We start from the raw sequence: 27,304 nt of genomic DNA, 5'->3' as shown, positions 1-27,304 counted from the left end.
GACCTTCCCGGACCAGGGCTTGAACCCGTGTCCCCTACATTGGCGGGTAGATTCTTAACCACTGCCACTAGGGAAGCCCCGCATTCTTGATAATGCCTGCCGTTGGCAATCTTTTCAATAACTTTTTTTGTCATTTGTATATCTTCTTCTGTGTAATATTTGGTCAAGTTCTTTGTGCATTTTTAAATTGAGTTGTCTTTTTAAAAAAAAATCAAGTAGTAGGAGCTTTTTTTTAAAAAATATATTCTGGGTACAAGCTCTTTGAAAGATACAACTATTTTATTTAAGCCTATAACTTATATATTTGTCTGTTGTTGAGCAGACGTTTTTAATTTTGATGAAGTCTTATCTATCAGTTTTTCCTTTTGTAGTAAATACTTTCCATGTCTTCTCTAAGAAATCTTTGCCTGCCCCAAGGTTGCAAATGTCTTTGTCTTGTTTCTGAACTTAGGATAAAGGAATTCAGTATTTCATTGTTAAATGAGATGTTAAGTATAGTTTTTTATAGATGCCTTTTACTGGTTTGAGGAAATTTCCTTCTCATTCCAGTTTGCTAGACATTTTTAAACATAAATGGGTGTTGAATTTTGTTCAAAACATTTTCTAAATTATTAAAACAATTACGTAATTTTTTCCTTTAATCTGTCAATGTGGCCAGTTACAGTGCTTGATTTTAAAATGTTAAAACAAACTGAATTCCTCTGGTTAAACTTCACTTGGTTATGATATATTATCCTTTTTATATACTGTTGAATTCAATTTTCTAATACTCTATTGAGAATTTTCGTGACTAGTCTCATGCAACATATTTTTCTGTAATTTTCTGTTCCTTTGAAGTTCTTAAGTGTTATGATAGACTTATAATATGAGTTTTGAAAGTCTTCCCTCATTCTCTGTTTTCAAAAATTTTTGTGTATTATTTCTTCTTTAAATGTTTCATAAAATTTACCAGTGAAACCATCTGGGATGGAGTTTTCTTTACAGAAAGTTTTCAAATTGCAAATTTAATTTCTTTGACAAATATAGGGTTATTCTATTCCTACCTGTATCAGTTTTGGTAATCTGTGAGGAATTTACCCGTTTTGTCTATGTTGTTGAAATTATATGCATAAAGTTGTTTATAATATCCTCTCTTTAAATTGTTTTGATATCTGTAGGATTTATAGTGGTATCTCCTATTTCATTCTTGATATTGGTCATTTTTGACTTTTCTCTCTTTTTTATTAGTCTGGTTGGGGCTTTTTCAATTATAGTAATCCTTTCAAAAATATCTTCTTGTTTCAATGATTTTCTCAATGTTTTGGTCTTTTTAAAAAAAAACCAGTTATTTTCATTTTTACTTTTATGTTTTTCTTCGTTGAATTTAATCTACTCTTCTTTTTGTAGCTTCTTAAGATGGAAGTTTGGATCATTGATTTTACATCTTTTTTCGTGTCTAAGATAGGCATTTAATACTATAAATTTTCCTGCCTCTTACAAATATTGATATCTTGTGTTTTTATTATTATTCAGTTCCAAATAATTTTTAATTTTCCATGTGGGATTTTCTTTGATGTTTAGGTTAGTTAAAAGTATACTGTTTAGTTTCCAAGTTTTTAGTAATTTTTTATTCATCTTTTCTTACTGAATTCTAATTTAACATCGGCATGGTGGTCAGAGAACATATTCTATATGATTTCTACCCTTTGAAATTTATTAAGAATTGTTTTATGGTCCAGCATATGATGAATATTCCACATTCAAGAAGATGGGGTATTCTATTATTTAGTGCAGTATTCTTTAGATGTTAATTATGTCCAATTGATTGATAGTGTTTTACAAATCTTTCATTTTTATTGAGTTTTTGCTGACTTGTTCTATCAACTAATGAGAGAGTATTGTTAGAATCTTTAATTATGATTATGGATTTGTCTCTATTTTCTCTAGGCTTATTAATTTTACTGTATATATTTGAGAGCTTTATTATCAGATACATTCATACTTAAATTGTTCTATCTAGTCTAGACCCCTACCTTCACACACTTTAGAAAAAGCTAATTTAAAAAGCAAGATAATCTGAACATAAGTTCACTGCTTGATAAAACAAACTTCAAACTGTATTGTTTGGAAGAAAACACAATCCGGTCATTCATGCTGTAAATTTTATGATGTACAGCCTCCAATAAAAATAATTACTAGTCACGTAAAGAAGCAGGAAAATGTGAGCCATAACTGAGAAAAATCAGTTAATAGAAACAGATGAAAAGATGACTGAGATGGTGCAAAAGCAGACAAGGACTTTTTTTTTTAATAGATCTTTATTGGAGTATAATTGCTTCACAATATTGTGTTAGTTTCTGTTATACAACAAAGTGAATCAGAAATATGTATACACCTGTCCTCACATCCCATCCCTCTTGAGCCTCCCTATGCCACCCCTCTAGGTCATCACAAAGCACTGAGCTGTTCTCCCTGTGCTATGCTGCTGCTTCCCACTAGCTAACTATTTTACATTCGGTAGTGTATATATGTTGATGCTACTCTCACATCACCCCAGCTTCCCCCTCCTACCCCGTGTCCTCAAGTCCATTCTCTATGTCTACGTCTTTATTCCTGCCCTGCAGCTAGGTTCATCAGTACCATTTTTTCTTTTAGATGCCATATATATGTATTAGCACATGGTATTTGTTTTTCTCTTTCTGGCTTACTTCACTCTGTATGACAGATTCTAGGTCCATCCACCTCAATACAAATAACTCAATTTCCTTTCTTTTTATGGCTGAATAATATTCCATTGTATATATGTGTTACATCTTCCTTATCCATTTATCTGTCAATGGACATTTAGGTTGGTTCCATGTCCTGGCTATTGTAAATAGTGTTGCAATAAACATTGTGGTACATGTCTTTTTGAATTATGGTTTTCTCAGGGTATATGCACAGTAGTGGGATTGCTGGGTCATATGGTAGTTCTATTTTTAGTTTTTAAAGGAACCTCCATACTGTTTTCCATAGTGGTTTTATCAATTTACATTGCCACCAACAGTGCAGGAGGGTTCCCTTTTCACCACACCCTTTCCAGCATTTATTGTTTCTAGATTTTTTGACAATGGCCATTCTGACTGGCATGAGGTGATACATCATTGTAGTGCTTTTTCTGGTTGGTTTTTCAAATTTTTATTTATTTATTTTTGGCTGCGTTGGGTCTTTGTTGTTGTGCACGGGCTCTCTTTGGTCATGGCAAGTGGGGGCTACTCTTCGTTGCAGTGCATGGGCTTCTCATTGCGGTGGCCTCTCTTGTTGCAGAGCACGGGCTCTAGGCACGCGGTCCTCAGCAGTTGTGGCATGCAGGCCCAGCAGTTGTGGCTCGTGGGTTCTGCAGTGCAGGCTCAGTAGCTGTGGTGCATGGACTTAGTTGCTCTGTGGCATGTGGGATCTTCCCAGAACAGGGCTTGAACCCGTATCCCCTGCATTGGCAGGCAGAGTCCCAACCACTGCAGCAGCAGGGAAGTCCCCTCATTGTACTTTTGATTTGCATTTCTCTAATAACTAGTGATGTTGAGCATCTTTTCATGTGCCTTTTGGCCATCTGTATGTCTTCCTTGGTGAAATGTATATTTAGGTCTGCTGTCCATTTTTTAACTGGGTTGTTTGTTCTTTTGATATTGAGCTCCATGAGCTGTTTGTATATTTTGGAGATTAATCCTTTGTCTGTTGTTTAATTTGCAAATATTTTCTCCCATTCTGAGGGTTGTCTTTTTGTCTAGTTTATGGTTTCCTTTGCTGTGCAAAAGATTTTAAGTTTAATTAAGTCCCATTTGTTTTTATTTCCATTACTCTAGAAGGTAGGTCAAAAAAGATCTTGCTGTGATTTATGTCAGAGTGTTTTTCCTATGTTTTCCTCTAAGAGTTTTATAGTGTCTGGTCTTACATTTAGGTCTTTAATCCATTTGGAGTTTATTTTTGTGTATGGTATAAGGTAGTGTTCTAATTTCATTCCTTTACATGTAGCTGTCCAGTTTTCCAAGCACCACTTATTGAAGAGGCTGTCTTTTCTCCATTGTATGTTCTTGCCTCCATTGTCGTAAATTAGATGACCATATGTGCGTTGGTTTATCTCTGGGCATTCTATCCTGTACCATTGATATATATTTCTGTTTTTGTGCCAGTACCATACTGTCTTGATTACTGTAGCTTTGTGGTATAGTTTGAAGTCAGGGTGCCTGATCCCTCCAGCTCTGCTTTTCTTTCTCAAGATCGCTTTGGCTATTTGGGGTCTTTTGTGTTTTCATATGAATTGTAAAATTTTTTGTTCTAATTCTGTGAAGAATGCCATTGGAAGTTAAATAGGGATTGCATTGAATCTGTAGATTGCTTTGGGTAGTATAGTCATTTTCACAATGTTGATTCTTCCAATCCAAGAACATGGTACGTTCCTCCATCTGTTTATGTCATCTTTGATTTCTTTCATCAGTGTTTTATAGTTTTCTGAGTACAAGTCTTTTGCCTCCTTATGCAGGTTTATTCCTAGGTATTTTATTCTTTTTGTTGCAGTGGTAAATGGGAGTGTTTGCTTAATTTCTCTTTCTGATTTTTGTTGTTGGTGTATAGGAATGCCAGAGATTTCTGTGCATTAATTTTGTATCCTGCTACTTAACCAAGTTCATTGATTAGTTCTAGTAGTTTTCTGGTGGCATCTTTAGGACTTTTTATGTATGGTATCATGTCATCAGCACACAAAGTTTTATATCTTCTTTTCCAATTTATATTCCTTTTATTTCTTTTTCTTCTCTGATTGGTGTGGCTAGGACTTCCAAAACTATGTTGAATAAGAGTGGCGGGAATGGGCATCCTTGTCTTGTTCCTTATCTTAGTGGAAATGCTTTCAGTTTTTCACCATTGAGTATGATGCTTGCTGTGGTTTGTCATATATGGCCTTTATTATGGTGAGGTAGGTCCCCTCTATGCCCATTTTCTGGAGAGTTGTTATCCTAAATGGGTGTTGAATTTTGTCAAAAGCTTTTTCTGCATCTATTGAGATGATCATATGGTTTTTATTCCTTAATTTATTAATGTAGTGTATCACATTGATTGATTTGCATATACTGAAGAATCCTTGCATCCCTGGGATAAATCCCACTTGATCATGGTGTATGATCCTTTTAATGTGCTGTTGGATTCTGTTTGCTAGTATTTTGTTGAGGATTTTTGCATCTACGTTCATCAGTGATATTGGTCTATAATTTTCTTTATTTTGTGATATATTTTTCTGGTTTTGGTATCAGGGTGATGGTGGCTTTGTAGAATGAATTTGGGAGTGTTTCTCCCTCTGCTTTTTTTTGGAAGAGTTTGAGAAGGATTGCTGTTAGCTCTTCTCTTGGTGTTTGATAGAATTCTTCTGTAAGGCCATCTGGTCCTGGACTTTTTTTTTGTCAAAGATTTTTAATTACGGTTTCAATTTCATTTCGTGTGATCAATCTGTTTATATTTTCTAATTCTTCCTGGTTCAGTAGTGGAAAATTGTACCTTTCCAAGAATTTGTTCATTTCTGCATGGTTGTCCATTTTATTGGCATATAGTTGTCTGTCGTAGTCTCTTATAATCCTTTGTATGCCTGCAGTGTCACTTGTGATTTCTACTTTATAATTTCTAATTTTATTGATTTGTGTCCTCTCCCTTTTTTTCTTGAGTAGTCTGGCTAAGGGTTTATTAATTTTGTTTATCTTCTTAAAGAACCAGCTTTTAGTTTTATTGATCTTTGCTATTGTTTTCTTCATTTCTATTCATTTATTTCTGCTCTGATCTTTATGATCTCTTTCCTTCTACTAACTTTAGGATTTGCTTGTTCTTCTTTCTCTAGTTGCTTTAGGTTTAAGGTTAGATTGTTTATTTGTAGTTTTTCTTGTTTCTTGAGGTAGGATTGTATTGCTATAAACTTTCCTCTTAGAACTGCTTTTGCTGCATCCCATAGGTTTTGGGTCATTGCATATCATTATCATGTGTTTCTAGGTATTTTTTAATTTCATCTTTGAGGTCTTCAGCAATCTCTTGGTTATTTAGTAACGTATTCTTTAGCCTCCATGTATTTGTGTTTTTTACGGTTTTTTCCTGTAATTTATTTCCAATCTCATAGTGTTGTGGTCAGAAAAGATGCTTGATATGATTTCAATTTTCTTAAATTTACCAAGGCTTGATTTGTGACCCAAGGTGTGATCTATCCTGGAGAATGTTCCATGAACCCTTGAGAAGAAAGTGTATTCTGCTGTTTTTGGATGGAATGTCCTATAAATATCAATTAAGTCCATCTTGTTTAATGTATCATTTAAAGCTGTGTTTCCTTATTTATTTTCATTTTGGATGATCTGTCCATTGGTGTAAGTGGGGTGTTAAAGTCCCTTACTATTATTGTGTTACTGTTGATTTCTCCTTTCATGGTTGTTAGCATTTGCCTTGCGTATTGAAGTGCTCCTGTGTTGGGTGCATAAACATTTATAATTGTTATATCTTCTTCTTGGATTGATCCTTTGATCATTATGTACTGTCCCTCCTTATCTCTTGTAACATTCATTATTTTAAAGTCTATTTTATCTGATACGAATATTGCTACTCCAGCTTTCTTTTGATTTCCATTTGCATGGAATATCTTTTTCCATCCCTTCACTTTCAGTGTGTATGTGTCCATAGGTCTGAAGTGGGTCTCTTGTAGACAGCACATAGATGGGTCTTGTTTTTATATGCATTCAGCCAGTCTGTGTCTTTTGGCTGGGCATTTAATCCATTTACATTCAAGGTTGTTATTGATATGTGTGTTCCTATTACAGTTTTCTTAATTGTTTTGGGTTTGTTTTTGTGCATCTTTTTTTTTTCTTGTGTTTCCCACCTAGAGAAGTTTCTTTAGCATTTGTTGTAAAACTGTTTTGGTGGTGCTGAATTCTCTTAGCTTTCAATTGTCTGAAAATCTTTTAATTTCTCTGTCATATCTGAATGAGATCCTTGCTGGATAGAGTAATCTTGGTTGTAGGTTTTTCTCTTTCATCACTTTAAGTATATCCTGCCACTCCCTTCTGACCTTCAGAGTTTCTGCCGAAAAATCAGCTGCTAATCTTATTGGGATTCCTTTGTATGTTATTTTTTGTTTTTCCCTTGCTGCTTTTAATATTTTTTTGTGTGTTTAATTTTTGTTAGTTTGATTAATATGTGTCTTGGTGTGTTTCTCCTAGGGTTTATCCTGTATGGGACTCTCTGCACTCCTGGACTTGGGTGACTGTTTCCTTTCCCATGTTAGGGAAGTTTTCCACTATAATGTCTTCAAATATTTTCTCAGTCCCTTTCTTTTTCTCTTCTTCTTCTGGGACCCATATAGTTCGAATGTTGGTGTGTTTAGTGTTGTCCCAGTGGTCTCTGAGATTGTCTTCAATTCTTTTCATTCTCTTTTCATTATTCTGCTCCTCTGCAGTTATTTCCACGATTTTGTCTTCCAGCTCACTTATTCGTTCTTCTGCCTCAGTTATTCTGTTATTGATTCCCTCTAGTGTATTTTTCATTTCAGTTACTGTGTTGTTCATCTCTGTTTGTTTGTTCTTTAGTTCTTCTAGATCTTTGTTAAACATTTCTTGTATTTTCTCGATCTGTGCCTCCATTTTTTTCCCGAGATTCTGGATTATTTTTACTGTCATTACTCTGAATTCTTTTTCAGGTCGAGTGCCTATTTCCTCTTCAAGTTTTTGGTCTTGTAGGTTTTTACCTTGCTGCTTCATCTGTGGCATAATTTTCTGCCATCTCATTTTTTTTTTTAATGAGTAGGATTGTGTTCCTGTCTTACTGGTTGTTTGGCCTGAGGCTTCCAACTCTGGAGTTTGTAGGCTGTTGGGTAGAACTGGGTCTTGGTGCTGAGATGAGGACCTCTGTGAGACCTCACTCCAGTGAATATTCCATGGGGTCTGAGGTTCTCTGTTAGTCCAGTGGTTTAGACTCAGAGCTCCCTCTGCAGAGCTGGCCGAACCCCCAGCTAGTGAACGAAGATCCGGTTCACTTGGGGGTTCTTCCCACCTCCTTGGGTGTCAGGGTTCCCCACCAGTGGCCAGCAGGTGCCCTAATTGTAGGGAGACACTAACTCGAGGCAAGGAGTTTTAAAAAGCTATTTTACCCAGAATAGCTAACACAATATTGAAGGAGAAGAACAAAGTTGGAGGACTGGAATTACCTGACTTCAAGAATTACCATAAAGGTACAGTGGTTAAGACAGTGTGGTGTTGGTGAAAGAATAGACACACAGATCAATGAGACAGAACAGAAAGCCCAGACTAGATACATATAAGTATAGCCAACTAATCTTTGACCAAAGAGGAAAGGCAATACAATGGAAAGAAAAGATAGTCTTTTCAACAAATGGTACTGGAACAACTGAATATTTATGGGAAAAATAAAGAATGTAGATACAGACCTTACACTTTTCAGAAAAATTAACTCAAAATGGATCACAAACCTCAATGTAAGATGCAGAACTATAAAACTCATAGAAGATAACACAGGAGAAAATCTAGAGGATATTGGGTATGATGATGACTTTTTAGATTTAACATCAAAAGCATGATCTATTGAAAGAAATAATTGATAATCCAGACTTCATTACAATTAAAAAGTTATACCATATTAAAAAAAAAGTTATACCATATTGATACTGTATGACCCAGAAATTTCACTCCTGGATATATAGCCAAAAAAACCAAAAACACTAATTCTGAAATGTACATTAGCAGCATTATTTACAATTGCCAAGATATGGAACCAACCTAAGTGTCCATCAACAGATAAACGGATAAAGAAAAAATATATATACAATGGAATACTACTCAGCCAAAAATAAAAATGAAAATTTGCCATTTGCAGCAAAATGGATGGATTTGGAGGGCATTATGCTAAGTGAAATAAGTCAGACAGAGAAAGACATGTACTGTGTATCACTTATATGTGGCATCTAAAAATACAAAAAACTAGTGAATATAACAAAAGAAGAAGCAAACTTATAGAGAACAAACTAGTGGCTACCAGTGAGGAGAGGGAACGTAGGAGGGGCCGTGTAGGGGATTAAGAGATACAAGCTATTAGGTATAGGATAAGCTACAAGAATATATTGTACAACACATGGAATATAGCCAATTTTTATAATTACTGTAAATGGAGTATAATCTTTAAAAATTATGAATCACTATATTGTACATACTTAACTTATATAATATTGTACAGCAACTATACTTCAATAAAAACTAATTTAAAAAAACACAAAAAAACTTATGCCCTATGAAAGACATTGTCAATAGAATGAGAAGTCAAGTCACAGACTGGAGAAAATACAAAAGACATATCTGGTAAAGGACTCATCCAATATATAAAAATATCTCTTAAAACTCAACAATAAGGAAACATAATTTTTAAAAATGGGCAAAAGACCTAACAGATACCTCACCAAAGAGATATACAGAGGGCAAATAAGCATGTAAGAAGATACTCAACATTATATATTAAGGAACTTCCAATTAAAACCTCAATGAGATACCACCACAAAACTATTGAATAGCTAAAATCCAAAACATTGATACTACCAAATGCTAGCAAAGATGTGGAGCAACAAGTATTCTCATTCAGTGTTGGTGGGAATGCACAATAGTTCATCCACTTTGGAATATAGTTTGGCAGTTTCTTACAAAACTAAACATGCTGTAACCATATGGTCCATAACTGCACTCCTTGGTATTTACCCAAAGGAGTTGAATAATTATATCCACACAGAAATCTGCATGCAGATGTTTATAGCAGCTTTATTCATAATAGCCCAAACTTGAAGGCAAACAAATGTTCTTCAGTAGGTGAATGGATGAATAAATTGCAGTATATCCAGACAATAGAATATTATTCAGCACTAAAAAGAAATTACTTATCGAGCCATGAACAGACATGGAGAAAACCTAAATGCATGTTACTAAGTGAAAGAAGCCAATCTGAAAAGGCTACATGCTCTGATTACAACTGTATGACATTCTGGAAAGGGAAAAAGTATGGAGACAGTAAAAAAATCAGGCGTTTCCAGGGATTAGAGGGTTGGGAGAAATGAATAAGCAGAGCACATAAGATTTTTAGAGTGATGAAACTATTCTGCATGATACATAATTGTGGGTACATGTCATTGTACACTCATCCAAACCCATAGAATGTACAACACCAAGAGTGAATCCTAATGTAAACTATGGACTTTGGGGGATAATGATTTGTCAGTATGGGTTCACTGATTGTAACAAATGTACTAGTGGTGCAGGATGTTGATCTGGAAGAGGCTGTGCATATATCTGTGTGTGAGTATTTGGGAACTCTGCACTTTGAGTTCATTTTTGCTGTGAACCTAAAACTACTCTAAAAAAATAAAGTTTATTAAAGAAAAAGCTATAAAAATATGCTTAAGGATTTAAAGAAAATAAGAATACAATGAGGAAAGTAATGAAAGCTACATATAGGACCAAACAGAACTTCTAGAGCTGAAATACATAATACATGAAATGAAAAATTTACTGTTTGGGTTTAACAGAATACTAAAAACTGAAGAAGATCAGTGAACTCAAAGACAAGCAAGAGGAACATTCCAAACTGGAGTACAGAGATAAACAAGGCCAAAAAAAAAAAAAAAAAAAGAGCCTCAGTGACCTGTGTCACAAGATCATGTGATTTAATATGCATGTAATTGGAATTGTAGTACTAGAATAAAGAGGAGGGAAAGCAGAAAAATATTTGAAGAAAGAGTAGCTAGAAATTTTCCATACTTGAAAAAAATCTTTAAACCAACAATTATAAGAAGCTCAATGAAACCCAAGCAAGATAAACACAATGAAAACCACACTGAGGCACATAAGTAATATATCAAAAAAAAGAATGTTTAAAAGTTGCCAGAAAAAACATGTTACATTTAGGGAAGAAAGCTAATAATGCCCTTATTTCTTAACAGAAGCCAGAAGCCAGTGCAATGACACTTTTACTGTGCTAAAAAATTCTATATGTAGAGAAAATATCCTTCAAAAATCAAGGTGAAATAAAAACATGTTCAGACAAACAAAAACTGAGAGAATTCATTGCTAGCAGACCAGCACTGTAAAAAATATTAAAGGAAGTTCTTCAGACTGATGGAAAATAATAATAGAAACCAGAATCTAAACAAAGAAATGGAAAATGCTAGAATTTGAAAATGTGAGTAAAAGTAAGAGACATTTCTTACCATTTTAAATTTCTTTAAAGATAATTAATTGACAATATAATTCTATATTTTATATGGCAAAGCAAAGGACCTAGAATAACTAAATCAACTTTGAAACAGAAGAATAAAGTTGAAGGATTTACCCCACCAGATTACAAGTGACTATAAAGCTACAGTAATCAAGGCGGTGTGGTATTTGTCTAAGGATAGACATATAGATGATTGAAACAGAGTAGTGAGTACAGAAATAAACACAGACCTATATGGTCAACTGATTTTTAACAAACATGCCAAGGTGATTCAATAGAGGAAGGCTGATCTTTTAAAAATGGTGCTGAAACAATTGGATATCCATAGGGGCAGAAAAATGAAGATCAACTGTCACCTCATATGTATAAATTAACTCAGAATGGGCCATAGATTTAAATGTAAAAATTAAAACTATAAAGTTCTAGAAGAAGATATAAGAAAAATTATTTGTGATCTTAGCGTAAGAAAAGATACTTAATACACAAAAATCCCAAGGCATAAAGGAAAAAAATAAGACTTTTGCAAGAGTTAAAACACCTGCTCTTTGAATAACACTGATAGGAAAAAAATGCAAGGCAACAGACTAGAAAAATATGTTTACAATACATACATCTGACTAAAGACTTAAGTTTTGAATATGTAATGGACATTTATTTACAGCCCAATAAAAAGAAGATAAACAGACTAATGAAAAAACAGACAAAAGATTGTAAAGCAATTATACTCTAATAAAGATGTTTAAAAAATTAGACAAAAGGTTTGAACAGGAACTTCACCCAACAAATAGACACCTGAAAATGTACTAAACATAGTCATCAAGGAAATGCAAGTTAAAATCAATACACTAGCCGGAATGGCTGAAATTAAAAAGACTGACAAAACCAAGTGTTAGCAAAAACATGGAGCAGCTTGGGTTTTTCATATATTGCTGTGTGAATATAAAATTGTACAACCCAGACGTCTGCTAGGAAGTTCCTTAAAATGTTAAACACAGATCCATCCAATGACCCAATAATCCTTTTCCTGGATATTTACCCAAGAGAAAAAAATATGTCCACAAAAAAGACTTATATAAGAATGCTCATTATAGCTTTATTCATAATAACCCCAAACTGGAAAAAGCCCAGGTATCCATCAGTAGGTCAATGCTTAAACAAATGCTGGAGCACTACTCAGCAGTAAAACTGAGTGCACTACTTATATACATAATAACCTTGATGGATTTCAAAAACATTGTTAAGTGAAAGAATTCAGACACAAAAGAATGCATACCAATGGGCCCATTTTCATGATATGCTATAACCAACAAAACTACTCCAAGGTTTTAGAAATTAAACCAGTGCCTGCCTATGGTAGATTAGGTTTGACTGGAAAGTAGTATGAGGAAACTTTTTCGGTTGATGGATATATTCTGCATCTTGATTGGATTGTTGGTTACATCAGTGTGTATATTTATCAAAACTCATCAAACTGTACAGCTAAAACCTATGCATGTCAATGATTGTAATTTTTTTCACAATTAAAAAATGCTGTGGTATTTATATTATCTGGGATTCATTTAAAGAGTGATATACCACTGTTATTTTTTAACAGCTTTACTGAAGTACAAGTGACAATAAACTGCCGATGCTTAAGGCATACAATTCAAAAGCTTTGATATATCACCACAATCAATCAATATATACAATTATATATAATGATATATATGTATATCTCAAATGTTTTTTTCATGTTTTTTATAATCCTTCCTTCTTATTCCTCTTTGCCCCTCTCCTATCCTTAAGAAGCCACTGATTTGCTTTATATCCTTATATAGATTAGTAGTTTGCATTTTCTAGAATTTTATATAAATGTACATTATGTACTCTTTTTTATCTAGCTTCTTTTCCTCAGCAAAATTATTAAAATCAAAATTATTATTTCAGATTCACTCATGTGGTTGCATGTATCAATTGTTCACTCTTTTTTATTACTGACTAGTATTCCATTGTATGAATATCCTATACTATGTTTATCCTTTCACCTGTTGATTTATATTTGTTTCTAGTCTGGGGCCATTACAAATAAAGTTGGTAAAAATATTGGTATACAAGTCTTTGTACGGGCATTTGCATTCATTTTTCTTGGGTCAGTACCTAGGAGTGGAATGGGTGGATCACATGTGAGATACAAATTTAACTTTCTTTCTTTTCTCATATACGCTTTCTAAGCAGTGCTTTAGCTGAAACTCATAAGATTTGATATGTTGTATTTTCAGTTCATTAAAATGTATTTTAAAATTTCTCTTGAGACTTCGTTGACCCATGTGTTGTTATAAATGTGTTAATTTACAAATATTTTGGAATTTTCTAGCTATCTTTCTCTTATTTCTAATTTAATTCCATTGTGGTCTAAAGTCGTTTTATGGTCCATAATATGGTCCATCTTAAAGAATGTGCTATGGTACTTGAGAAGAATATATATTCTGGTGTTTTTGAATAGAATGTTCTATAAATGTTGGTTAGGTCAAGTTGGTTGATAGTGATGTTCAGGCCATCTGATTTTCTGCCTACTTGTTCTACCAGTTATTGAGAGAGGAGTGTTGAAATCTCCAATTATAATTGTGTATTTATGTCTCCTTTCAGAGCTATTGGTTTTGATTGTTTATTTGTTTCATGTATTTTGAAGTTGTTAGGTACATACATATTTTGGTTTGTTATAATTCTTGGAGAATCAATTGCTGAGTTTGCTAATTTATGCAGGCAGAGATCTGAGGAATATAGGTGGAAATGGGTATTATAGGATAATGATGGAAGGAATATAAAGTCAGATCAGGTCAAAGTTAATATGGTTCCGCTGAGCGGAGATTCTGGGTACAGTGTTGTAGTTTAAGGATTAGAGATGGCTTTAAGAATTTTTTATTTGGTTGGCTGATAATGGACCAAAATGTGGCCTTTACTAAGTGGAGCTGAAGTATCAGAACTGTCTTGGTATACTCTAAAGAAAGGTATCCAAAGGCATAGGGACTTTCTAACGTTAGAGCGGACTTATCATGATGACCTGCCTGGTCACTCCAAGAGGGTCCAGATAACATACCTTTCATCACAATTGTGAGAAATAAACTTGTGAGGGAGAGCCCCAACATCCTTGAAGAGCTCTGTGGTCACTCTTCTGTAGGTCAGAATTTATAGTGAGAGCTGCTGCCTCTGAACTGGGGCCTTAAATACAATAAGGGTAATTGGATCCTGAAGGTGAGGGGGCTAAAGGGCAGCATTTAATTGCCAGAGGAAATGTAGGCGTGGTTACCATAATGGGGACAAGGCAGTAATGAGAATAGTCTGACTTGCAGAGACCCAGGGCACTGGCTAGTTGATTATGATGTCCTTAGAAGAGAAATTGGTAGGTGGTGTATTAGTTTGCTAGGACTGCCATAACAAAATACCACAAACTGAGTGGCTTAAACAATAGAAATTTACTTCCTTACAGTTCTGGGGGCAGGAAGTCCAAGATCCAGGTGCCAGCAACATTGGTTTCCTCTGAGGCCTCTCTCCTTGGCTTGCAGATGGCCACCCTCTTGCTGCCTCTTTACACGGTCTTTTCTCTGTGTGTGTGCATCCCTTGTCTCTCTTGATGTGTCTAAATTTCCTCTTCTTATAAGGATACCAATCATATTGGATTGGGACCCACACTAATAGCCTAATTTTACCTTAATCACCTCTTTAAAGCCCTTGTCTCAAAATACTATTACATTCTGAGGTACTACATTCTTAGGACTTCAATATATGAATTTTGGGGAGAAATGATTCAGCCCATAACAGACACACTTCTTGTAAATTCTTAATCTGTGTAAGCAGTAGAGTTCTAGGTCAAGTGTTTCTAACTTGAAACACTAAAAAACAAAGTCACAGCCCCTTAACCTATTCCTATTCTTGAGCCAGTTTATAGAACCAGAACTTCTTGAATGAAGGGGAGACTGGGTCCCTTTGAGAATGTATCACGCTACACTGCCAAGAATGTATACTGTTAATATTTATCCCAGCTTTCCCCATAGGGATCTATAGCCTTTTACAAGGGTGACTGTGCATTGCGGATAAGGAAATAATCAGAAATTTCAGGGATTACTGAACAGTGGCTCTGAGTTCACACTAGCTCTGGGAGACCCAAAACATCACTGGAGTCTACAAGTCAGAGTAAGGACTTGTAAAAGTCAGGTGATCTACAGAATTTTAGATCAGGTTCATCTCACAGTGGGTCCACTGAATCATCCTGTGGTTATTTCCCCTGTTCCAGAATGTATACTTGAAATAGAAATATTCAGAAACTGGCAGAATCCCCACATGTGATTCTTGACCTGTGGAGTGAGGGCTAATATGGGAGGAAAAGGCGAAGTGGAAGCCACTAGAGCTGCCTATACCTATGAAAATAGTACATCATAGCAATACCACCTTTCTGGAGGGATTTCAGAGATTAATGCTACCACCAAGGACCTGAAATATGCAGGAATTGTTGACTCTCACCATTCAACTCATCTGTTTAGCTTACATAGAAAACACACGGATCCTAGAGAAAAACAGTGGATTATTGTAAACTTAACCACGTGGTGACTCCAATTGCAGCTGTTGTTTCAGATAGGGTTTCACTGCCTGAGCAAATTAACGTATCTCATGGTACCTGGTGTGTAGCTATTGATAAGACAAATGTGTTTTTTTTCCCTCAATACCTGTTGGTAAAACCACCAGAAGCTATTTGCTTTCAGCTGGTCAGGTTAGCAGTACACCTTCACGGTTCTGCTTCATGTCATAATTTAGTCTGCAGGGAGCTTTCCCTTCAGCAGAACATCACACTGGTCCATTACATTGTTGATATTGTGCTGATTGGACCTAGTGAACAGGAAGTAGACTTAACTGGTAAGACATTTGCATGTCAGAGGGTGAGAAATAAATCTGACAAAATTTCAGGGGCCTTCCACCTCAGTGAAATTTCAAAGGGTCCAGTGGCATGGAATATGTCAAGATATATACCTTCTAAGGTGAAGGATACATTGTTGCATCTGGTTCCCCTTCAACCAAAAATAAAAAAAAAAGAGACACAATGCCTAGTGGACCTCTTTGCATTTTAGAGGCAACATATTCCTCATTTGGATGTGTCCTCTGGTCCATTTACTAAGTGGTCTGAAAAACCAATAGCTTTGAGTGGGGCCTAGAATGACAGAATATTCTGCAACAGGCTCAGGCAGCTATTCAGGGTACCCATATGACCCAGCAGATCCAATGATGGCTGAAGTGTCAGTGGTAGATAGAGATGCCCTTTGGAGACTTTGGTAGATTCCTGTAGGTATAAAGCACAATGATCTTCTTTTTGATTTGACTTAATTTTAGAACCAGAACCTGAAGACTTTTTAGTAGGTGAAAAACTTGAAGAGGTAGAAGAAGAGGTTAAGAAGGAAGAGGAAGAAGAAATAGAAATAGGTTCAGAACAATCAACAATACCAGCCAATTTGGAACGACTTTGGTCCTTTTCCTGCGACTTAACCAAAGGCCTTAATGTGAGCAGCCTTGCCTGGAATAAAAAAAATCCAGTAAGTTATCAAACATTTTAGTAATTCTGTCTCTAGCATTTAAGGGCACTTGTCAAGTATTAATGAAAACTTTTTTTTCTCAGCTATTAGGCAAGGGCTTTAAATGGACATAACCCCTAGTTTTAAAATTCCTCTAAAAACAAGTTTATGTTTTTAAAAGGGGAAAACGCAAACAGTTACAAAATGATGGTTTTCTCCTTTAATATGAAAATGTCACCATTTTTATTTTAGGAGATGTACTTGGGACATGGCATTCTCTGAATCCACATGAGATATTAAGTGAACAAGAAGATAGTATATATTTATTTAGTTTAACATGGTACCAAATTCATGTGCTCAAATTTGTGTTCTCTTTAAAGTAATCATATTTGGAAGTATATACTTAATCCAGTGACCCTGAACATGTGCAAAATGATTTTGAGATTCCTTAAAATACTATAACTACTAATAGCAGCAAATACTTAAACAGCACCTACTATGTACCAGGCACTATTGTAAATGTTTTACTTGTATTATCACAACTCTACTATTTTCCTCATTATGTTGATGAGGAAACTGAAGCACAGAAAGGATAAATAACTTGCCCAAAGTTATGTAACCAGTAAGTGAAACAGAATTCAAACCCAGACATCTGGCTCCAGAGTTCTTGCTTTTAGCTACTGCACTGCTAAGAATCATCCTGAGGAGAATTAGATGAATCATCAAGTGGGAGAATGGTATGTTTGCTTGTCAAGAAGAGATGATTATAGAGTAATGAGACTTATTTTTTCCTGTGGTTTATAAACTCATTCTGAAGACATGATTCTCCACTAGTAATTTCAAAAATCTTTTGTGTAATGGCAGTATCTTTGGAATAAATATTTGGTGTATTTTTAAAATGGTCAAAACTAATTTGTTTAAATTGTCTTGTATTATCCATGTTTTAAGAATTAGCCTTATTATTTTATTGCTACACCTTATAAGGTACTGTGCGCAAACGTGATAGTTGTTATGGCTATTAAATGGGTGAATGGAGTCAAAAGGTACAAACTTCCAGTTATAAAATAAATAAGTCATGCTGTAATGTGCAGCATGGTGACTATAGTTAATAATACTGCATTGCATATTTGAAAGTTGCTAAGACAGTAGATCTTAAAAGTTCTCATCACAAGAAAAAAATTCTGTAGCTATGTATAGTGATGCATATTAACTAGACTTTTTGTGATGATCATTTCACAATATATACAAATATTGAATCATTATGTTGTACACATGAAACTAATATAATGTATGTCAATTATACCTCAATAAAAAAATTAATGCTAAAAAACCTAAAAAAATCATTTTTGTTGAAACCTAAATTACAGCATTCTTAAATTATATATATTATTTTTGAATAAAATAGAATACTATTAGTATGGATTTGTCTTTATAAAACTATTTGGGAACATCTTGTAGATAAGTGAAATTTAATAAATCAATAATAACCATGTAATAAGTACAGATGAATCATTTTAAGAAACTGGATATACTAGCATTTAAACATTATTATTGCTATTGAGAATAAGATTAATTTTGAATGAAGCTAAAAAATATATGACAGGTGCCATCTATCATATTTATTAATTCATTCTACAAATATTTATTGAACATTAACTCTGTGCCAGGAACTCTGTTAAAGCGCTGGAGATACAGTAGTAATTTAGTCACACATAGACACTGACCATATAATACTTTCCTATGTGCTTTAATAAAGAAAATAAATAATGCTGTGGGAACATATAAGAGAGGCTTGTGAATGCTTCTTAGAGGAAGTGACGCCTGTGCTGAGTCTAGAAGAGATGAATAGGAGTTTGTCAATGTTAAGATAAAAAGGGTAGTGGTGAAGAGTATTTTAAGGCAGAGGGAATTGTGGAGACACGATGTTGGCTTGAAGGTAAGGTGGTGGCAGGACTGTGTTTGTAATATTTCTGATTACAGAGAAGAGGCAGGGTTTGGTCGATCATTAAACTTTTGTCCATACATCCTTATACAGTTGACCTTGAACAACGAGGGGGTTGGGATGCCAACCCCCCATGCAAATGAAAATCCAAGTATAACTTTTGACTCTCCCAAAACTTAACGACTAATGCCTATAGTAGCTGACTGGAAGCCTTGCCAATAACATAGTCAATTAACACATATCTTGTGTGTGATATGTATTATATACTGTATTCTTACAATAAAGTAAGCTAGAGAAAAGAAAATGTTATTAAGGAAATCATCAGAGAAAATACATTTATAGTACTGTATTTATCAATACCGTTAAGCTTATGTCATCTGTTTAACAGATGAATACTCTGTCAGTACCTGCATCAATACTATCTTATATGATACAAAACACTGTTGATGTTACATGTATTACTAACAGCAGACATCAAAAATGAAAATATCATGTGAAAAATAAATTCATATTTGTTTACAGGTATAATGATTTATGCATTGATAATGAAGAAGCAGCAATATGATTGCTTAATGGTAGCCTAGTGTAATTGATATGATTGCTTCAGTATAGCCTAGCCTATAAACTAATGAGTGAATTATTATAAAGTTTTTATGACATACAGTATTACAGTCATATTCATAATACAATATTGGAAACACTGTTACATTAAAAAAAAAACCTACTTACCTGTGATGATAGGCTGATATGCAGTTTCTCCAATTATGAGAGAGAGGCATACTTTATGGTAATGTAGTTCTTCGAAAGCAAAGCTATAAAACAGTAAGAAAACTCACATATTATTAATTTTATATTGAATATCACTTATGCCTATATGAGGATAGACTACTATCTACACATATTTTATGCATTCATGATAAATCTTAATTTTTTTGATATTTCTAGGTTATGCAGTTTGTAAAATTTTCAAATTATCTCAAATCTCTAAAAAATTTTCAATGTATTTATTTAAAAGAATCCATGTATAAGTGGACCTGCACAGTTCAAACCTGTGTTGTTCAAGGGTCATCTGTATAAGCACTTCTGGAAATGACCTGCTATATTAATCAGCTCGAGCTGCCATAAGAAAATACCATAGACTGGATGGCTTATACAACAGAAATTTATTTCTTACGGTTCTGGAGGCTGGGAAGCCCAGGATAAAGGTGCCAGATGAATTTGGTTGCTGGGGAAGGCTTTCTTCCTGGCTTGGCTGTATCCTTGCATGGTGGAGAGAAAGAGCTCTTGTGTCTCTTTGTCTTTTTGTAAGGAACCCAATCCTATCAGGTTAGGACCCCACCCTTATGACTTCATTTAACCTTAATAACCTCCTAAGTGCCCTATTTCCAAATATAATCACATGTTATTAGGCGTTAGAACTTCAGCATATCACTTTTAAGGGAGGAGACACAATTCAGTCCATGGCACCTCCCTTTAAAAATAAATGTCTTTTATTTTACATTTGAAATTATTAGGTCATTATTAAAAACCCATAAGACACTATAATGCAATAATACAATTTTTGAAGATTATCTCAGTATGTAAAATAGCTTTTCAGCAATTGTTTTTTTTGTATGTTTATTCTTCAGCCTAAAAATATGGTTATTTTTACTATTATTTTGCTTATGAAGATGGAAATGTAGAGTGAAAATAGTTGGCATATTGGTATTTTTTAACCTCAATTGAAATGTCATCACTATTTTAACACAGTTCATTAATATGCATCTTTATACATTTGCTGATATTTTTATGCTGTCTTCTCTTATTTTTAATTTTTCTGTTTTTAAGGACCTTTTGGCTGTTGGCTATGGGCACTTTGGATTTAAGGAGCAAAAAAGAGGATTGGCTTGCTGCTGGTCAATAAAGAATCCCATGGTAACTAAAACAGGAATAAGACCTATTTTTATTTAATTAAATGTTCACATAAATCTCATAAAGTAATTAGTTTTATGTGATCATTAAACTAACTCAAGAAAGTTTTACCAAGCAACACTTTACTTTCTTTGGTTTAAATCTATAACAATAAAACAATTAAAATTTGTTCTTGGGCTTCCCTGATGGCGCAGTGGTTGAGAGTCCGCCTGCCGATGCAGGGGACACGGGTTCGTGCCCCGGTCCGGGAGGATCCCACGTGCCGCGGAGTGGCTGGGCCCGTGAGCCATGGCCGCTGACCCTGTGCGTCCAGAGCCTGTGCTCCGCAGCAGGAGAGGCCACAACAGTGAGAGGCCCTCGTACTGCAAAAAAACCCCCCAAAAAACAAAAACAAAACACAACAACAACAAAAATTTGTTCTTACACTTTATTGGATAAGGTAAATTCATTTAATAAATATTTATTGAAAATCTACTATGTGCTGTTAGATATGATGATCTAGGGCTGAACCATTATTGTTTATCACTGCCTGTTATAAAGAAGAATATATTTGCAAAGAAAAATTCTTTAAAAATTAAGTTTCATTTACTACTGGGTTGTTTCTCAATATATAAATAACTCCTTATCACTTTATAAAATATATTTCTGCTCTCCTCGATAGATAGAAAATAGATTAATATAACTCTCTTACTGCCATGAATTTTTCAAAGAGAATGAACAAGAATCAGTTATGCTTTTTGTTAAACAGCCCTAGTCAACCTGTTACTTTACAGCTTTCGTTTTAAGTCACAACTGAAATGTAAAGTGGAAAACTTAGAAAAGGATCAGAAGAGCATATTAAAATGATTAGAGTTTTTATAAATAATCCCCCATCTGTTAGGAAGCTGGGTGTATATAGCCTAAAAGAAAGGAAGAAGCAATTTTAAACGTATGGAAGGGTTGACATAGGATTCATCATCAGCAGGTTATCTTCTCTTCCATGTAGGTTGTTAGAAACCAGAAAGGAGTTGGATTAGACATTAAAACAAAACAAAACAATAAAAATCTTGACAGAGTTGTAGAAAAGAGTAACTTAGAGAGTTTTGGAGCTTCCTCTATCCTTGTTTAGAATGATTAGATAATACAAGCATCTGAAACAGATACTGGAGGATAGGAATATATGCAGGATAATTTATTTGGTGTCCATTATTTGTATCTTTAAGACGGTGACTTGTGATGATCATACAAATCCTGCTGCAGGATTACCCAAAATGATAATTACTGTAGAAACCACGTGCTGTATTTCTTAAAACTACTGAGGTCTGAGGATTCATCAAAATAAAGGAAATGGCCAATTGAAGTTTTATTCTCATGTATACAGGAAGTTAGGAAGAAATGAGTAACTGAATGCAGACTAACTCTCCTCATATCCCCACTGCCACCAGCCTAGTCTTCAGCCACCATCATACCCACCTTACTGTGGTCTACAAAACCAAGGTTAAAATGTAATGTAATTTCTTTTTTATTCAGTGGCCAGAACGTACTTATCAGAGTCCATATGGCGTTACTGCTGTGGATTTTTCAATTGGAGCACCTAACCTTTTAGCAGTTGGCTATCACAATGGCACTATTGCGATTTATAATGTACAGAGCAACAGTAACATTCCAGTTCTGGATAGTAGGTGAGAATCCCAAGAATTAGATAAACATAAACCATGTGCTTTTTTTAGGGAGAAGGAAAAAATTACTCTAATGTTATTTAGTTTTGAGTGAATGTTTATATTGTTATTGCGAGTAATACCATTATCCTTCAAGCATTTAATAATTCCTCATAATGTCTCTCCAGCTGGAATGCTCTGCCCTAATATCTCCTTATCATCCTCTCTGCCTCTTTACCAACAAACTTCCTTTGGCTTGACGGTTTATTCTTTTCAAAAATTTTAAATATCTCCAGCTTTATTGAGGTATAATTGAAAAATAAAAATTGGATATATTTAGATTGTATGACATAATTTTTAAAGGCATACAGTGTGGTGATTTAATATATGTATACATTGTGAAATGATTACCACAGTCAAATTAATTAACACAACCATAACCTCACATAATTACCATTTTATGTGTGAGTGGTGAGGACACTTAAGATCTACTCTCTTAGCAAATTTCAAGTATGCAATACAGTATTATTAACTATAATCACCATGCTGTACATTAGATTTCCAGAACTTATTCACCTTATAAATGAAAGTTGTATCCTTTATTGCCTCTGTGTCACGTCTTCCAGGAAACCTGCCCATTCTTTTCTTTTGTACATCCGATACATACGTTTATTGTAGCCTTTATTGTGCTTTGTATAAATTATTTACATATATAACTCCCTGAGGAGGCTGTAAGCTCTGGGGGCAAGGATTATGTCTTCCTTACCTTTGTATCCTCAGTATGTCACATAATATCAGGCATATAACAGGATTACAGTAAGTGTTTGATTAAGAATGAATGAATGAGACATATTGAGAAAATAAAATGTTAAAGATATCTTAGGTTTTTATAATAAACCAGATACCAGTGGAGCAAAATGAGGCAGTATATTTATATTAGTGTTTGCATAAACTTCACAATAACTGGAAATAGGCATTAAAGCAGGTGTTCTTTAGCTTAATTTTGAAATTATTTACATAGTTTTGTAAGCGTGAGCCTTTGTGCTTGTTTCTGGGAAGAGGGTCCATAACTTTTACCAAATAATCAAAGATATATAGACTTTAAAAAATTCAGAACTACTGATTTGGAGAGTTTGCATAAAAAATCAAGGGAGTCAGTACTAGGAACAAAGCAACCCATTAATCTGACAGGAAAGCAACCAGTAATCTAAGAAGTGATTATAATTCATCATAAAACTTTTAAATCTCAGCCCTAGAGAGAATCAAGCCAGTGGGCAATCCTGAAACATAGGAAGAAGGGTGAGGTAACTATCTACTTGAATAAGACTTAAATGACTTACTCATTTAAGCTATGAAAAATATCCTTATAAAGATGGAGATAGTAATATTCAATGTGTCTAAAATAAACTTACACAACTAGGAAAAAGTAAATGAATAGAGTAAGAGAAGTAGATTCTAAAAAAAGAAAATGTTTGCTTTTGTATCCCTGATATGATAGCTAATATAATTAAAGGCAATAAAATTTTCCTTTTGTAAGAAATGAGAAAAACACCAGTGAATATTAGCAAAGTGATTTTTTCCCCTGTTTTTCAAAATACTTAAAGTAAAAGTCCAGTTTTGAACAACAAAAGTATCATTCCATGAGTAGGTCATGATGCTTTAGGGAGCTGTCCTTATCACTTATACTCCAAGTCGCTTATACCCCAAGAATTTTAAAATTATTATAAGTATTTTATATTTCGTGCTTTTCCCTGTTTTAGCGAATCACCTCAAAAACATTTGGGACCTGTATGGCAACTACAGTGGATAGAACAAGATCGAGGGACAGCAGGTGATGACAAAAGAGAAATACTAGTTTCTATATCAGCAGATGGAAGGATCTCCAAATGGGTTATGCGGAAAGGACTGGACTGTCATGGTAAAAATAAATAAATACACACACAGACACCAAATTATCTTTCTCTTGTTATGTGTTGAATTAAAAATTCCTAGTGAACTATGTATAAGAGGTGACGAATTTAGGTTTGGCTAAATAAGAAAAAAAACTGGGCTTGGTCATTGTTTTTCTAAGCATCTAGCTCTGGTATTTGCTAATTTTAACCTAATGACCTGCAAAGGATGGCAGAGATCATATTCTTTGCAGAAGGGACATATCTACATTATTATTTCCTGTGGTAAATAATATATGTATTTTTTCTTTAAATAAAGATTTGATGCGTTTGAGGAGAACTACTGCTAGCAGCAGCAAAAAAGGAGGAAAAAAAGAAAAGAAAGGTGAAGCTTTGTTATCTCGACAGGCTCCTGGAATGTGTTTTGCTTTTCACCCCAAGGTAAATTATTTCAATCTGTTATTTACTATTGCATATAACAACTGCTGATAATTGAAGTGTATTAAGATATAAATCAAGACAAAATGTCATCATGTTAATAAATATTGCGCCTTGTAAATAAAAAAGTCACACACATAGGTATCATAGGTGTCAGCCTAAGGTAGAATGGCACATTCCAGTTGGCTGTCCTTTTTCTGCTTTCTGGAGGAAAGGTCTGTATTTCTGAGCGACTATGGAACTATCTTTACAGCTCCATGTTTAACTTGAATGCCCCTCCTTGCCTCTCTTTGGTGCTCTGCTGCTCTATCATACTTATAGAAACCAAATCCACTCTGTAGTCCTCCATGTCTCAATGTGAGTGGTGACTCATGATTCTGGGGATCAGGAAGACCACTTAAGATCATGTTTGTCAAGACGAAAGTCAAGTCAGAGCACTCTTAGTAAAGTTCTACTTTTCTAATTCTTTTTATCCAGAGGTCCTTTGGAATCAGAAATTCAGCCACTATGACAGACTTGCAAAAACACATATCCTATTTATTTTCTGATATGTAATATGATTATCTCTTTAGTGACACCATCATCCACCTACTTACTTAAGCCAAAACTTGAGCTCTTACTCTATTCTACCCTATTACCCAAATGATATTTAAGTAAGATTGTCCCACTCCTTCTAGTCCAAGTCTACTACTGCTAATGTGGTTCAGGCCTTTATTACATTTCACTTTTACTACTGCAGTCATATTCTAACTGCCTTCATTCTCAAATTCCTGTAATCTCCTTTTCACCTTGACTCTAGAGCAGTGGTTCTCAATGTGGGTAGAGAGGGGAGTAGTTTCCCATCAGGGACACTTCACAATGTCTTGAGATATTTTTGGTTGTTGCAGCTGTGGGTGGTGGGATGTGGGGAGGAGTGCTATAGGCATCTAGTAGGCAGAGGTCAGGGATGCCACTAAATACGTTACAATGCACAAGACAGCCACTGTCCTCCCCTGACCCAAACAAAGAACTAGCTGGCCCAAAACATCAATAGTGCTCCTTTGATTTCTTATTTGATTGATGCATTATTTAGAAGCATGTAATTTAGTTTCCAGATATTTGGGGCTTTTCCAAGGATCTTGCTGTTGATTTCTAATTCAATCCTATCATGATCAAAGAACAAACTTTTTATAAACTGAATCTTTACGAATTTATTGAAATTTGTTTTAAAGCCCAGAATGTGATTTTTACTTGTAAATGTTCCCTATGCACTTGAGAAAAGTGTATATTCTGCTACTGTTGGGTGGAATGTTCTGTGGATGTCCATCAGTTTAAGTGGGTTGATGGTGTTGTTCAACTTTACTATATCCTTGCTGATTTTCTGCCGATTTCTTCCATCAGTCATTGAGAGAAAGAGATTGAAGTCTCTGACAATAATTGTGAATTTTTCTTTTTTTCCTTGAAATTCTATCGGTTTTTGTTTTATGTATCTTGAAGCTTTGTTTTAAGTGCATAAGTGTTTAGGATTTTCACGTTCTCTCGATTAGTCAACTCCCTTATCATTATAAAATGGCCTTATTTATAACTGGTAATATTCTTTATTCTGAAATCTATTTAGTCTGATATTAATGTAGCTACTCCAGCTTTCTTTTAACTAGTATTATCATGGTTTATCATTTCCCATCCTTTACATTTAACCTATTTGTGTCTTTATATTTGGTATGTTTCTTTTAGGTAGCATATAGTTGTCTTGCTTTTTTATCGAATCTTACAATCTCAGCCTTTTAATTGTGATGTTTACACCATTTTTATTTATTTACTTACTTAAAAAATTAAAAAAAATTTTTCTCTCTTTCATCTCCCTCCCTCCCACCCTCCCTATCCCACCCCTCTATGTGGTCACAAAGCACTGAGCTGATCTCCCTGTGCTATGCGGCTGCTTCCTACTACCTATTTATTTTACATTTGGTAGTGTATATATGTCTATGCCACTCTCTCACTTTGTCCCAGCTTACCCTTCCTGCTCGCCATGTCCTCAAGTCCATTCTCTCGTAGGTCTGCATCTTTATTCCCGTCTTGCCCCTAGGTTCTTCATGACCTTTTTTTTTTTTTTTTTTAGATTCCATATATATGTGTTAGCGTATGGTATTTGTTTTCTTCTTTCTGACTTACTTCACTCTATAGACAGACTCTAGGTCCATCCATCTCACTACAAATAACTCAATTTCATTTATTTTTTTATGGCTGAGTAATATTCCATTGTATATATGTGCCACATCTTTATCCATTCATCTGTTGATGGACACTTAGGTTGCTTCCATGTCCTAGCTATTGTAAATAGAGTTGCAATGAACATTGTGGTACATGACTCTTTTTGAATTATGTTTTCCTCAGGGTATATGCCCAGTAGTGGGATTGCTGGGTTGTATGGTAATTCTATTTTTAGTTTTTTAAGGAACCTCCATACTGTTCTCCATAGTGGCTGTATCAATTTACATTCCCACCAACAGTGCAAGAGGGTTCCCTTTTCTCCACACCCTTTCCAGCATTTATTGTTTGTAGATTTTTTGATGATGGCCATTCTGACCTGTGTGAGATTATATCTCATTGTAGTTTCGATTTGCATTTCTCTAATTATTAATGATGTTGAGCATTCTTTCATGTGTTTGTTGGCGATCTGTATATCTTCTTTGGAGAAATGTCTATTTAGGTCTTCTGCCCATT

The 27,304-nt window shown here is 34.6% G+C and overlaps 1 protein-coding gene across 1 annotated transcript in view; it reads left to right on the top strand.

Annotated features, from left to right (window-relative positions):
• DNAI4 (dynein axonemal intermediate chain 4) overlaps positions 1-20,676 on the top strand; it is a 94,293-nt gene extending 73,617 nt beyond the window's left edge. The window contains 2 exon segments of the mRNA XM_065890122.1: positions 16,606-16,805; positions 20,554-20,676. Coding sequence (XP_065746194.1) covers positions 16,606-16,805; positions 20,554-20,676 — 323 coding nt within the window.
• The last annotated feature ends 6,628 nt before the right edge of the window (positions 20,677-27,304 follow it).

This window comes from Phocoena phocoena, chromosome 1, assembly GCF_963924675.1.
Source record: "Phocoena phocoena chromosome 1, mPhoPho1.1, whole genome shotgun sequence".
Taxonomy (NCBI): domain Eukaryota; kingdom Metazoa; phylum Chordata; class Mammalia; order Artiodactyla; family Phocoenidae; genus Phocoena; species Phocoena phocoena.
The sequence above is the reverse complement of the archived record's forward strand: the minus strand, read 5'-3'. Positions and strand labels throughout refer to the sequence as shown.